The sequence below is a fragment of the Oncorhynchus tshawytscha genome, linkage group LG18 (assembly GCF_018296145.1).
Source record: "Oncorhynchus tshawytscha isolate Ot180627B linkage group LG18, Otsh_v2.0, whole genome shotgun sequence".
Taxonomy (NCBI): Eukaryota; Metazoa; Chordata; class Actinopteri; order Salmoniformes; family Salmonidae; genus Oncorhynchus; species Oncorhynchus tshawytscha.
Genome location: NC_056446.1, coordinates 20,143,735 through 20,159,490, shown reverse-complemented (window position 1 = coordinate 20,159,490; position 15,756 = coordinate 20,143,735). Strand labels below are relative to the sequence as shown.

The window sequence follows — 15,756 nt, the reverse complement described above, 5'->3', positions numbered from 1 at the left end:
CTGAGCCGTCCCCGGTGTCCCTCCATGTTTAGCCTTTATGTGGTTAGATTCATTTGCATAGAATTTGTGTTTACGCCGCTTCTTTATAGGATGTTGGAACTCTTGTCAAATTGATCCAATCAAGCAAATTTGTCTTCTGTACTTCATTTTACAGTGCACTTTGCATGTATTACAGATAGGTCAAACCAGGATGTCTCTGCTAATAGGGGACAGGGGGAGACAGGTGGGAGTCACTGGGCCAATTCTACATCAGAATTTAGGACCAGGGATTTTTTGGACCAGGAGAAACTTGGGGCCCTAGTCATAACCTGTGGTCAGAAAAAAAGCTTTAATCACAATGCAGTTTAAACTATGCATGTTTCATTACTCCCTGTCAAAATAAAAGGTTAAATACAGTTTAAAAATACCTTGAATCTGCTCCCCGTGATTGATTTTTTTGGCCAGAGTACCAAGCAGTGCCCCCTCTCTCAGTGTCATTCTCAAGTTCAAATATTTATTTCTAAGAAAAATAACAATAAAAGAGGATTTCTTTGTAGCCCATTTAATACAATGAAAGCATGGAATGACCCTTATAATAATGTTATTCTACCATGACCAACTGGAGAGATAAAAGTAGATCTATTTAATAATAAATATGAACATCAATCATGTTTCAGTCAATTTTGTTGTCTGTCTGATGATGCAAATGTCAAAACTAATGTTCACCAGGAAAGCAATGGTCACTGATGATGCTCAACACGGATTAAAGTGGTGGATAGAGAAAGAAATCTCCTGTCCATCACACTGTTCATGCTGTGTGCTAATGAACGGATGGCATTCCATTAGTTCCAATTTCCTCTCGCGGGACTCACATTTCTAAATATCGCGAATTCTCCTGCTGTTTATACGTGTGGCAGTAGTTTCAGGCAAGTCCAAGAAAGGTGGAGACCATTACAAACATAGGTTTGGTAAACTGCTATTCAGCCAAAGGCGAATGGCTTAACTTGCATATCGGTAGTGAATTTGCAAAAAGCACCTTGGCTTAGTAAATACACATAGCTAGCTAGCATTCAAGCTGCTAGCTAACGCAAGAAAACGGATAGCAGATTCCAAACATCTGATAGCGACATTGAAGGACATTATGGGTGAGTATTTTCATTTATGTGGTTCTTGTTTATCGTGATGGCTATCCGATGTTCCCCGCTTCAAATTGCCTGTAGCCAGAAATAGGGATCCATCATCACCAACCGTGCCCGGATTTGGAGTGTGCTCCTTGTGGGATGGATCAATGTACTATCTACGTTTAGCTAGTTAAATTAGCTATTTAACATCAAGCGATAATGTCAGCTAGTTAGCTTCCATGCTAACATAAGCTCTATTTTGCCGGCAAGTTTGCTCAATTATCTAGCTTTGCTAGCTAGCTAACAAGGCAATTCCATGGCCAGGTTTTTGCGTCAGAAGTAATGGTTACTGTATGCCTGTTTTTAGATAGTTAACCAGTTAGTAGTAGCACCAGTTAGTAAAAATGTAAATGTTTTTATCGGTCCAGTGGAAAAGCAAATAGCACGCCACCTCTCCACCCCATCGTTGCTACTTATTTGCTAGTTACGCGTTATGGGGTGAAACCTAAATAAGATTAAGAAGCAACGTTTTCCTCCCTCTGCTTGTTATTTTTATACAGCATTTCAAGCCAGGTTTGCCCTAGATTATATTACTTGCAAAAGTTATGGTGTCAAACCCGCTTGACACAACTCATTGACAGTCCCAGTTTCACACCCAAAGTCTAAGCAACACAGAAAACCTTCTGATAAGTGTGCGCTTGGGGGAAGGCACCAAACACATCTTCCCCATAATCTTGACATATTGCAAAGTGTGAGTCTCAAACTTGCATGTCATGAAGCCATTTTTAAAAGAGCTGTATTTGGATGTAACATTCCGTGTGAAGTTGTTCACACTGTTATGTTGTAAAAGGTTAACACGTATTTTTAAACATACTGTACACTAGTGTTGAACAAAGTACCCAAATGTCATACTTGAGTAAAAGTATATATACCTTTTCATAGAAAATTACTCAAGTGAAAGTCACCCATTAAAATACTACTTGATTAAAAGTCTAAAAGTATTTTGTTCTAAATATACTTAAGTATCAAAAGTAAATATAATTGCTAAAATATACTTAAGTATCAAAAGAGAAAGTATAAATCATTTTAAATTCCTTCTATTAAGCAAAGCAGGCAGCACCATCTTCTTGTTTTTATGTTTGTATAGCCAGGGGCACACTCATTTACAAAAGATGCATTTGTGTTTAGTGAGTCTGCCAGATCAGAGGCAGTAGGGATGATCATGTGTTGTCTTGGTAAGTGTGAATTGGACCATTTTCCTGTCCTGCTACGCTTTCAAAATGTAACAAGTACTTTTGGGTGTCAATTAAAATGTATGTAGTAAAAAGTACATTATTTTCTTTAGGAATGTAGTGAAGTAAAAGTAGTCAAAATTATAAATAGTAAAGTACAGACACCATAAAAAAAACTACTTAAGCAGTATTTCAAAGTATTTTTACTTAAGTACTTTACACCACTGCTGTACACACGGCATGCTGGTGTCTACGGTTTATCATTGGGTTCAGTGTAACTAACTTGCTTTGTAGCAGTTGATATGTTTCAACAAGTCAGACAGTTGTGAGCCCCTTACATTTATTGCCTGTGGCATGCTCTCCGTATTTCCATCTCATAGTTTGTATCAGGCTGCCCACTTTAGCCATATCTCTCTCTCTCTCGCGCTCTCTCTCTCTCTCTCTCTCTCTCTCACTCACTCACTCACTCACTCACTCACTCACTGACCCCCCCCAACAAAAGTGTTTCTGATCAGTGGAAATGTATGCAGATATGAGTTTCCTCTATGCTCATATGTCAGCTAGCAGTCAGTCAGTGTTTGTGTGCTAGACTCTAGAGGGGTCTGGGTACAGCTGTGTAGAATGCAGGCAGCTTCCTGGCCGTCTGCTGTTTCAATGTGTAGCTTACATAACCCAGTGACATTACCTGAGAGGAGGAAACAGTCAAGGCCACGCTTGCGTGTAAGCTGCACATTGAAACAGCGGCCGGCCAGGAAGTACTTGGGTGAGGGAAACAATATTCTGGAGGTCTTTGATATCCAGCTTTATCTGGCCCAGCCTCGAGAAAATGTCCTCCTTGAGTAACTTTACTCATACACCAGGGCAAGCCCCGTGACAGTATACACTGTCTTTCTCAAAGTATTTGTATTTGTTATGGATCCCCATTAGCTGTGTCAGTTACTTGATGTTGTCATGGCTCTATGTAGTACTGTGTGCCTCCCATAGTCTGTTCTGGACTTGGGGACTGTGAAGAGCTCTTGTGGCATGTCTTGTGGGGTACGCATGGGTGTCCGAGCTGTGTGCCAGTAGTTTAGACAGACAGCTCGGTGCATTCAACATGTCAATACCTCTCCTAAATAAAAGTAGCGATGAAGTCAATCTCTCCTCCACCTTTAGCCAGGAGAGATTGACATGCATATTATTAATATTAGCTCTCTGTGTACATCCAAGGGCCAGCCGTGCTGCCCTGTTCTGAGCCAATTGTCATATTCCTAAATCCTTTTTTGTGGCACCTGACCACATGACTGAACAGTAGTCAAGGTGCAACAAAACTAGGGCCTGTAGGTCCTGCCTTGTTGATAGTGCTGTTAAGAAGGCAAAGCATCACTTTATTATAGACAGACTTCTCCCCATCTTAGCTAGTACTGCATCAATATGTTTTGACCATGACAGTTTACAATCTAGAGTTACTCCAAGCAGTTTAGTCATCTCAACTTGCTCAATTTCCACATTATTTATTACAAGATGTATTTGAGGTTTAGGGTTTAGTGAGTGTTTTGTTCCAAATGCAATGCTTTTAGTTTTAGAAATATTTAGGGCTAACTTATTCCTTGCCACCCACTCTGAAACTAACTGCAGATCTTTGTTGAGTGTTGCAGTCATTTCAGTAGCTCTTGTAGCTGACTTGTACAGTGTTGAGTCAGCCGCCGACGTAGACACTCTGGCTTTACACAAAGTCAGTGGCATGTCATTAGTAAAAATTGATAAAAGCAAGGGGGCCTAAACAGCTATCCTGGTGAATTCCTCATTCTATTTGAGAGGCTTCCATTAAAGAACACCCTCTGTGTTCTGTTAGACAAGTAACTCTTTATCCACATTATAGCAGGGGGTGTAGTAAAGCCATAACACACGTGTTTTTCCAGCAGCAGACTATGATCGATAATGTCAAAAGCTGCACTGAAGTCTAACAAGACAGCCCCCACATTCATTTTATCATCAATTTCTCTCAGCCAATCATCAGTCATTTGTGTAAGTGCTGTGCTTGTTAAGTGTCCTTCCCTATAAGGATGCTAAAATTCTGTTATCAATTTGTTTACTGTGAAATAGCATTGTATCTGGTCCAAAAAAAATTCCAGAAGGGTTTGTAACAGGCTGATTGGTCGGCTATTTGAGCCAGTAAAGGGGGCTTTACTATTCTTGGGTAGCGGAATGACTTTAGCTTCCCTCCAGGCCTGAGGGCACACGCTCTCTAGTAGGCTTACATTGAAGATGTGGCAATATCATCTGCTATTATCCTGAGTAATTTTCCTTCCAGATTGTCAGATTCCGGTGGCTTGTCATTGTTGATAGACAACAGTAATTTTTTTACCTCTTCCACATGGACTTTACGGAATTCAAAAGTACAATTTTGGGTTAAACAGGTTTGGTGCCAAAGTTTAGGAATGGCTAGATAGGACAGAGATCATTGTCTGGCTCAATATATTTAGACATAAACAACAATCCTATACATATGATATGCTAGTGTACATGCTTAATGCACTACTTATAACAGGCAGCTGACATTGACCTTATGACCCCCATGCTGTTGAATAGTTTTATCCCTAATGTGTTTTCATAATGTTAACTATCAAATCAAAGTTTATCGGTCACATACACAGTTTGGCAGATGTTATACCGATTGCAGCAAAATGCATATGTAACTGTCACTTGTCTTTGATTGAGCGCCAGTCTCAGCTGAGACAGCAACAGCTTTTATCCACATTTTCCATTACAATGATTTGATCCCCCTTGGTAAATGGTAGGCTACTACTTTGTGCTTCAAATACGCCCCTCTGTTGAAATTGAAAGAAGAGTCTAACGCAGTCTTCTAGATCTATGCCCTATTCTGCTGTGTGGACCTTTGGCAGACACATCATAAGAGAGGCTTCTAAATCAGGATTACTGGACAGCAGCTCAACATTGGGTTTGGCCCGGGGACAAAAACTCTTGTTATTAGCAATCAATTTAATTGTAAATTGCGTCTCATGGCACAAGCCTAGTCTACAGCCTCCAATGACCCAGCATGCCTGGCTGGCTGTGTCCTGGATGATATTTTTCCCAATATCCCCATTGTCTGATAAACATCTCTGTCTCAAGTAGCACTTGTACAAGCATTTTCACTGGCTAGTTCCCAAGGCATGTGCAGACAGACAAAAAGAGAGAACTGGAGGATATTGAGCAATGGTGGCGGGGAACCAAAAAGGGAAGGAGAGTTCATCTCCAAGTGCCCTCCATGCCTTGCCTAGCCTCATTTATGAAACTTTGCTGTGGAATGAATTTCTCTGGCTGGAAATACACAACATGACCAAAAGTATGTGGACATTAGCTCATTCCAAAATCATGGGCATTAATATGGTGTTGGTCCCCCACTTTGCTGCTATAACAGCCTCCACTCCTCTGGGAGTTGCTGTGGGGACTTGCTTCCATTCAGCCAAAAGACTATTGAGGTCGGGCACTGATGTTAGGCGATTAGGCCTAGCTCGCAGTCTGTTGTTCAAATTCATCCCAAAGGTGTTCGATGGTTGAGGTCAGGGCTCTGTGCAAGCCAGTCAAGTTTTTCCACACTGATCTTGACAAACAATTTCTGTATGGACCTCACTTTGCATGGTTGCATTGTCATGCTGAAACAGGAAAGGGCCTTCCCCAAACTTTTGCCGAAAAGTTTGAAGCATTCTAGCTATCTAGAATGTCATTGTATGCTGTAGCATCAAGATTTCCCATCACTGGAACTTAGGGCCTTAGTTGTTCCATGAAAAACAGCCCCACACCATTATTCTTCCTCCACCAAATTTACAGTTGGCACTATGCATTGGGGCAGGTAGCGTTCTCCTGGCATTCGCCAAACCCAGATTTGTCTGTCGTACTGCCAGATGGGAATCATGATTCATCAATCCAGAGAACCCGTTTCCACTGCTCCAGAGTCCAATGGCAGCGAGCTTTACACCACTCCAGCCAACGTTTGGCATTGGGCATTGTGATCTTAGGCTTGTGTGCGTGCGGCTGCTCCGCCATTGAAACTAGTGATGCACCGATATGACATTTTTGGCCGATACCGATATCCAATATTTTCCTTGCCAAAAAAAACAATAACCGATATTGAAAATTTTGGGGCCTTTTTAGGCATTCTAGTACAGTTAAATAATTAACATACACACATGGATGCAGCGGTCTAAGGCACTGCAAGAGGCGTCACTACAGTCCCTGGTTTGAATCCAGGCTGTATAACATCCGGCCGTGTTTGGGAGTTCCTTGGGCGGCGCACTATTGGCCCATCGTTGCCCCGATTTGGCCGGCGTAGGCCGTCATTGTAAATAAGAATTTGTTCTTGACTGACATGCCTAGTTAAATAAAGGTTACACACACCACACTGACCAAAATGTTATTTTGTTGGCATTTACGTATGTCCCCATTTCCCGTATTACATAGTCAAAACCTATTTATTTTACTTGCTGTGCTGTTTTGTTGTTAATTTTTTCAGTCGTTTCCATCTCAACCAGGATTTCTATGGAACATAGTTTGGGTCGTTACGTGTCAAATAACACTTTGACCAATCAGGACCTGAATATGACTGCACGTCACATAATAATTTAACGCGTTCCTCAAATCAAAATCAAATCAAATTTATTTATATAGCCCTTCGTACATCAGCTGATATCTCAAAGTGCTGTACAGAAACCCAGCCTAAAACCCCAAACAGCAAGCAGTTCATTCATTTTGTACGTAGTTATTACTCATTGATTACACTATCACTCGTATTTCATATGTCACAACGAATCATCGATACGTATGCTATGATGCTGGTAAAGTTGTCTCGAGCATCTACAGTGCTGGTCATTAAAAAACAGCTAGCTAGCTCATGGATGCAAACAATGTTCTTCCCAAAAACATAGCGAAACGACATCTGTTTCAGTAGCTATAGTTAGCTAACTCACTATATAGAACTAGGTGTCATCATCTAAAATAACCCTCATGTATAAGACAGTTCTTGTTTGATTAATGGTGGTCGGACCCATCTGTGAAAATAGCCACAAAGTGAACGTTGTGGTTAGCCTTCAAAATAAAACTAGGTTATTGACAGTGATGCAAATGAATACAAGTAGTAGAGTTATGCCATAATTGAATAAATCATGCTAAACGAGGTTGGAATGTTGTTATAAAATCAACAAAAGACCATTTTGTTAATTTGACAAAAATCTGAAATCACACTGGATGTGTTATACTTTAGAATTGTGCTGGGGGCATACTTATTTCACTGTACAGCCTTACCTGTGGATTAATGACATGGGGTATCAGTCTACTCAGTGACACTCAGAGAACATTAGCGTCGTAGCTCTTATTGCGGGACTCTGAAACAACTGTGGATTGAGCCACATTTATTGTCAACCTATGTGTATTGAACGCTATTCCCTAGGAAAAACAATACTGTGTGGATGTTTTTGAGTCTGATAACTCTGAGGAGGACGTTGGGAAAAAATTGCTTGGGTATTGAGTAGACTGATACCCCATTTCATTGATCCCCAATCCTTAGGTAAAGTTGTACAGTGCAATATGAATGTCAATACACACAATATGATGACCGGGGAGGTGATTTCACACAGTCACAGTCGAGATAAGAGCTGCAATGCTAATATTTGTGGAAACTCTTTAACAGTTGTGCTATGTGGGTGTTACAGTGTAGACTGATACCCCGTTTCATTGCTTCACATTCCAACCTTGTTTAACATGATCTAGTCTGAATATGGCATGATTCAGTTGAAGTCGGAAATTTACATACCCTTATGTTGGAGTCATTAAAATTTGTTTTTCAACCACTCCACAAATTTCTTGTTAACAAACTATAGTTTTAGTAAGTCGGTTAGGACATCTATTTTATGCATGAAACAAGTAATTTTTCCAATAATTGTTTACAGACAGATTATTTCACTTATAATGGATTGTATCACAATTCCAGTGGGTCAGAAGTTTACATACACTAAGTTGACTGTGCCTTTAAACAGCTTGGAAAATTCCAGAAAATGATGTCATGTCTTTAGAAGCTTCTGATAGGCTAATTAACATCATTTGAGGCAATTGGAGCTGTACCTGTGGATGTATTTCAAGACCTACCTTCAAATTTAGTGCCTCTTTGCTTGACATCATGGGAAAATCAAAAGAAATCAGCCAAGACCTCGGAAGAAAATTGTAGACCTCCACAAGTCTGGTTCAATATTGGGAGCAATTTCCAAATGCCTGAAGGTATCACGTTCATCTGTACAAACAATAGAACGCAAGTATAAACACCATGGGACCACACAGCCATCATACCGCTCAGGAAGGAGATGCGTTCTGTCTCCTAGAGATGAACGTACTTTGGTGTGAAAAGTGCAAATCAATCCCAGAACAACAGCAAAGGACCCTGTGAAGATGCTGGAGGAAACGGGTACAAAAGTATCTATATCCACAGTAAAACGAGTCCTATATTGACATAACCTGAAAGGCCGCTCAGCAAGGAAGAAGCCACTGCTCCAAAGCCTCCATAAAAATGCTAGACTACGGTTTGAAACTGCACATGGGGAAAAAGATTGTACTTTTTGGAGAAATGTCCTCTGGTCTGATGAAACAAAAATAGAACTGTTTGGCCATAATGACCATCATTATGTTTGGAGGAAAAAGGGGAAGCTTACAAGCCGAAGAACACCATCCCATCCGTCAACCATGGGGGTGGCAGCATCATGTTGTGGGGGTGCTTTGCTGCAGGAGGGACTGGTGCACTTCACAAAATAGATGGCGTCATGAGGAAGGACAATTATGTGGATATATTGAAGCAACATCTCAAGACATCAGTCAGGAAGCTAACGCTTGGTCACAAATGGGTCTTCCAAATAGACAATGACCCCAAGCATACATCCAAAGTTGTGGCAAAATGGCTTAGAGACAACAAAGTCAGGGTATTGGAGTGGCCATCACAAAGCCCTGACCTCAATCCTATAGAAAATGTGTGGGTAGAACTGAAAAAGCGTGTGCAAGCATGGAGGCCTACAAACCTGACTCAGTTAAACCAGCTCTGTCAGGAGGAATGGGCCAAAATTCACGCAATTTATTGTGGGAAGCTTGTGGAAGGCTACCAAAAACATTTGACCCAAGTTAAATAATTTAAAGGCAATGTTACCAAATTCTAATTGAGTGTATGTTAACTTCTGACCCACTGGGAATGTGATGAAAGAAATAAAATCTGAAATGAATAATTCTCTCTCCTATTATTCTGACATTTCACATTCTTAAAATAAAGTAGTGATCCTAACTGACCTAAGACAGGGATTTTGTTTTAACAAGAATAAATGTCAGGAATTGTGAAAAATGTGAGTTTAAATGATTTTGGCTAAGGTGCATGTTAACTTCCGACTTCAACAGTATTTAATGGAGGTACATGACGTAATAACGCCATGTAAAATTTTGTCCTGCACGTGCAACACAGCATTCCTAACCTAGCCCACACAATGTCTGCTGTGGATCGAGCAGTCAACAAGTCGCGCCGTCATTTGAAAAACGAAGAAAACTTCAGCGAGACAACTCAAATCCCTTAACGCCAAGAAAATGGACTTCATTGCGCTTGACAGTCAACCGTTCTCTGTCTTGGGTGATGTTGGTTTTCGCGAGTGGTCGAGCGTACCGGTGCTCGACCAGCACATCGGCGTTAAACTAGACATCGGGGCGATAACTATGTTGGCATTTTTAGCTAATATCAGCCGATTCCGATACGTTCACAGATATTTTGTGCTTCCCTAATTGAAACCCATTTCATGAAGCTCACGACGAACAGTTCTTGTGCTGATGTCCTCTGAAGTGTTGAGTGTTGCAACAGAGTACAATTTTTACGTGCTTCAGCACTCGGCAGTCCCGTTATGTCAAATCAAATGTATTCATATAGCCATTCTTACATCAGCTGATATATCAAAGTGCTGTAAAGAAACCCAGCCTAAAACCCCAAACCGCAAGCAATGCAGGTGTAGAAGCACGGTGGTTAGGAAAATCTCCCTAGAAAGGCCAAAACCTAGGAAGAAACCTAGAGAGGAATCAGGCTATGAGAGGTGGCCAGTCCTCTTCTGGCTGTGCCGGGTGGAGATGTTCAAATGTTCATAAATGACTAGCATGGTCAAATAATAATAATCACAGTAGTTGTCGAGGGTGCAGCAAGTCAGCAGGAGTAAATGTCAGTTGGCTTTTCATAGCCGATCATTAAGAGTATCTCTACCGCTCCTGCTGTCTCTAGAGAGTTGAAAACATCAGGTTTGGGACAGGTAGCACGTCCGGTGAACAGGTCAGGGTTCCATAGCCGCAGCCAGAACAGTTGAAACTGGAGCAGCAGCAAGGCCAGGTGGACTGGGGATAGCCAGGAGTCGTCATGCCAGGTAGTCCTGAGGCATGGTCCTAGGGCCCAGGTCCTCCGAGAGAGAAAGAAAGAGAGAATTAGAGAGAGCGTACTCCAGATATAACAGACTGACCCTAGCCCCCCGACACAAACTACTGCAGCATAAATACTGGAGGCTGAGACAGGAGGGGTCAGGAGTAGAGGTCGACCGATTATGATTTTTCAACGCCTATACCGATTAATCAGACAATGTTTTTTTTTGTATTTGTAATAATGACAATTACAACAATACTGAATGAATGCTTATTTTAACTTAATATAATACATCAATAAAATCAATTTAGCCGCAAGTAAATAATGAGACATGTTCAATTTGGTTTAAATAATGCAAAAACTAAGTGTTAGAGAAGAAAGTAGAAGTGCAATATGTGCTATGTAAGAAAGGTTTCAGTTCCTTGCTCAGAACATGAGAACATATGAAAGCTGGTGGTTCCTTTTTAACATGAGTCTTCAATATTCCCAGGTAAGAAGTTTTAGGTTGTAGTTATTATAGGAATTATAGGACCATTTCCCTTTATACCATTTGTATTTAATTAACAGTTGACTATTGGATGTTCTTATAGTTACTTTAATATTGCCAGTGTAACAGTATAGCTTCCCTCCCTCTCCTTGCGCCTCCCTGGGCTCGAACCAGCAACACAACGACAACGCTATTAGCGCGCGCTAACTAGCCAGCCATTTCACTTTGATTACACCAGCCTCATCTCGGGAGTTGATAGGCTTGAAGTCATAAACAGCGCAATGCTTGACGCACAACGAAGAGCTCCTGGCAAAACGCACGAGAGTGCTGTTTGAATGAATGTTTACTCGCCTGCTTCTGCCTACCACCGCTCAGTCAAATACTTGTTTGCTTGTATGCTCAGTCAGATCATATGCAACGCAGGACACGCTAGATAATATCTAGTAATATCATAAACCATGTGTAGTTAACTAGTGATTATGATTGATTGTTTTTTATAACATAAGTTTAATGCTAGCTTGCAACTTACCTTGGCTTACTGCATTTGCGTAACAGGCAGTCTCCTTGTGGAGTGCAACGAGAGTGAGGCAGGTCGTTGTTGGTTTGACTAGTTAACAGTAAAGTTGCAAGATTGAATCCCCCGAGCGTTCTGCCCCCGATCGAGGCAGTTAGCCCACCGTTTCTAGGCCGTCATTGAAAATAAGAATGTGTTCTTAACTGACTTGCCAAGTTAAATAAAGATTAAATAAAGGTGTAAAAAAAAAATAATAATAATCTGCAAATCGGCGCCCTTAAATACCGATTTCCGATTGTTATGAAAACTTGAAATCGGCCCTAATTAATTGGCCATTCCGATTAATCAGTCGACCTCTAGTCAGGAGACACTGTGGCCCCATCCGATGATTATGTGAGCTACTTTGGCCTATCACTTCGCGGCTGAGATGTTTTTGCTCCTAGACATTTCCACTTCACTGTAACAGCACTTACAGTTGACCAGGGAAGCTCTAGCAGGGCAGAAATTTGACGAACTGACTTGTTGGAAAGGTGGCATCCTATGACGGTGCCACGCTGAAATTCACTGAGCTCTTCAGTAAGCCATTCTACTGCCAATGTTTGTCTATGGAGATTGCATTGTGGTGTGCTCGATTTTATACACCTGTCAGCTACGGGTGTGGCTGAAATAACCAAATCCACAAATTTGATGGTGTCCACATACTTTTGCTGCCTCTACCTTGTGGTGACACACTGTGATAGTGTGTTTCTGTTGCCAAAGGGCCTGAGTGAGTTACTGAGCCCAGTCTTTTCCCCCTAATCTTCACCTCATTTAGCATATAGCCTTAACTTCCCTATTATGTTAGTTAGAGCTAGGCCTATACTTGGCAATTATGGTGACTCACAAGAATGTGTACACTTACTTGGGGTTATTAATAGTATGTGGAGTTGTTTGGAATGTGATGCTAAGTTTAAGGCTTTTTCCCCCTTCTACTTCCTGCTTCCAATTGGAGAAACAGACCTGTGTTTATTTGGTGTCCTTGTCAAATCAAATTTGATTTGTTACATACACATGTTTAGCAGATATTAATGCGAGTGTAGTGAAATGCTTGTGCTTCTAGTTCCGTCAGTGCAGTAATATCTAACAAGTCATCAAACAATTCCCCTACAACTACCTAAAACACACAGAGCGCTTTAGGCTTGACTTTCAGAATGTGTGTTGTTGGTTTTATAGGGGGCTCTTGGAATCAACACCCGCTTGTTGCAAATGATTTCAGCCTATGTTTTGTAGACTACATACACCCCAACTTAAGTCAATCAATGTTTTACATGGCATTTGTTACTATTGTGCTCATAATGTGTGAAAGCAACTGAAGTTTTTTAAAAGAAATTTGGTCATTCATGCCTTTCTTACTCAAACTTTTAAATAATATAAGGTACAACCTGGTCTCAGAGCATTTCATATTACTTAATTTAGTGTGATATGTTTCCTATGTTATGTATTAATTTGTGGATGTCAATTACCCATTTCGAATGATATGTTACAAATTACAATTCATATTATATGTTATGAATGATCAAAAATTACAATATGTTTCAACATTTTCGAAATGTATAATATGTTACACATTCTAGCTAGGCTTGGGGTTAGGTTTAGGACTTAGGTTAAGGGTTAGGGGTAGGGTTAGCTAACATGCTAAAAAAGTTGAAAAGTTGCTCAAATACTCCATTTGTCCCTGGTGAGATTCGAACTTGCAACCTTTGGTTTGCTAGACGTTCACGTTATACGCTCACCCACCCACACTGACCAACCACCCTACTTTCCAACTGGTGTGCCCATCGGGCAGTTTGTTCACTACGAGGCCAGCACCTGTGGGTCGCTGAAGCTTCCTGTGTGTTTGTGTGTACCACTGAGTGTGTGCGGCGTGTGTATGTTGCCTGCCTTTCTCCTCCCTGAGGGAGAATAAGGCTGATCACAGAGTGGCAGCCATGGTCCTCTATAATGACACAGTAGTCTAGCTGCAGAGAGATGGCTCTCATTTAACTCAACCCAACTTGAAAGCGTTCTCTTCTGTAACGTTCTGTCAGGCTTTCTTCGTTAGAAGACATTGTAACTAGTAGAGCCCTGACGATACCACTATCGCAATTCTCATTATTATCGTGGCAAGGAAACAAATCACGAAGTAGATTTAACTTCTTTAGGAAAACAGCCATAAGGGCTGGAAACAAACATAATTATGTTGTCATCCAGAGTCACATTTATTTTCCAAGCTATAGAATGCAATATTTTAAACAAGTAGGTTTGGTCTTCTTCGTGTCTTAATTTTTTCTATGGAAAAAATATTGCGACACTGGTATCGTCCCGGCCCTATAAACTTCTTTCGGATCAGTGGGACGCGCCTTGACAACATCCGGTGAAATTGCAGAGCGTGAAATTGCAGAGCGCCAAATTCAAATTAAATTACTATAAATATTTAACTTTCATAAAATCCAAAGTGCAATACATCAAAATAAAGCTCAAGTAGGCTAAACCTCTTGATGCTACCCATCCCGGATCCGGGATCGTGACTACGGCTCAAGCTCATTAGCATAACGCAAAATGCGAAAAAATATTCTTAGAAATATTTAACCTCCACACCTACACAAGTCCAATAGCTCAAATGAAAGATAAACACCTTGTTCATCTACCCAGCAAGTCAGATTTCTAAAATGTTTTACGGCGAAAACATAGCACACATTTATATTAGACCACCACCGAAACAAAAGGCAAGCGGCGGCCATTTTGTCCCAGAAAATATAAAATTTAAAAGTAGGATTAAAAAATAAATAATTCACTAACCTTTTGAAAATCTTCATCAGATGACAGTAATATTACATGTTACACAGTACATTTTTTTTTTTTTTTTTCAATAATATGCCATTAATATCCATAAATCTCTGTTTACAATGACGACATTTCAAAAAATGCTACTCAAAATGTCCGGAGAAATTATGATAGCTCCGACAGATAACATCAGATAACAAGCAATAAACATGACTAAATATACATGTTCTACATATAGTTACAAAGATACACTTCTTCTTAATACAACCGCTGTGTTACATTTATTTTTAACGTTACAGAATTCGTTCACTAGTCTATGCTATGAGTCGGCGCTCAGATATTAGCAGTGTCTCCTCTACGTTTGGAGTCCACAGAAACCCAAAATAACCACATAAATATTCCCTTACCTTTGATGTTCTTCGATCAGAAGACGTAGAAGGAGTCATACTTACCCAATACATTGTTTGGTTTCAAGTTGTGCGTCTTTGTATTAGCATATGCTAACAGCTTCAGCTGAAATGCACCCAAAATAACTTCTGCTCCTTCTGGTCCCGCACTCTTGCGCATCAAATCTTCAAAATTACATATTATATGTTGACTAAACTGGTCAAACTAAGTGCAGAATCGAGCAAAATGATGTTTTTATCATGTAAAACAATGATCATCGCGAACAAACGAACCGGCTTCAACTGGTGTCTATTGGAAAAGAACGTTCCCCAAATCGGCCGCGCGCAATAGAGTGCATGTATGTGAGAGTGAACCGGGCATTTTCGCCCGCCAAAGGATGAGGGAGCGCGAAATTCAAACAATGAACGTGCCAATTGAAAGCAGACATCGCGCTGAACAAATACATACTGTTCCCAGATCGGTAGCTGCCTGGGAAGGGTGGGGGCGATGACGTCAAAGTTGACCAAACTTTTCTCTTGACAAGAGAGTTTGGGAGAAAGGCTGCCCTGAGAGTTCTGCTTTACATACAGACATAATTTAAACGGTTTTAGAAACTTTAGAGTGTTTTCTATTCAATAATTATTATTATATGCATATATTAGCAATTTTGTAAAAAAATATTTTCAGTTTACTATGGGCACGCACTTCCTCCAACGGGGGCAGTATTGAGCCATAAGCTCAAGAGGTTAAATGCATTAACTAACTGTATATTTATTGTTACATAAACAATGATTGAATTGCCAAATACATGTGTTTTTAATGTAGAAAGTATAATA

At 40.5% G+C, this 15,756-nt stretch overlaps 1 protein-coding gene across 3 annotated transcripts in view; it reads left to right on the top strand.

The window, feature by feature from the left end:
• The first annotated feature begins 838 nt into the window (after positions 1 to 838).
• Positions 839 to 15,756, top strand: part of LOC112217646 (CD2-associated protein) — a 91,013-nt gene continuing 76,095 nt past the window's right edge. Inside the window, exon 1 of one of the 3 annotated variants that reach the window (XM_024378077.2) lies at positions 839 to 1,124. In XM_024378077.2, coding sequence (XP_024233845.1) covers positions 1,121 to 1,124 — 4 coding nt within the window. In that variant the 5' untranslated portion in view covers positions 839 to 1,120. The remainder of the gene's footprint in view (positions 1,125 to 15,756) is intronic. The other 2 variants (XM_024378075.2, XM_024378076.2) reach the window with 2 other exon arrangements.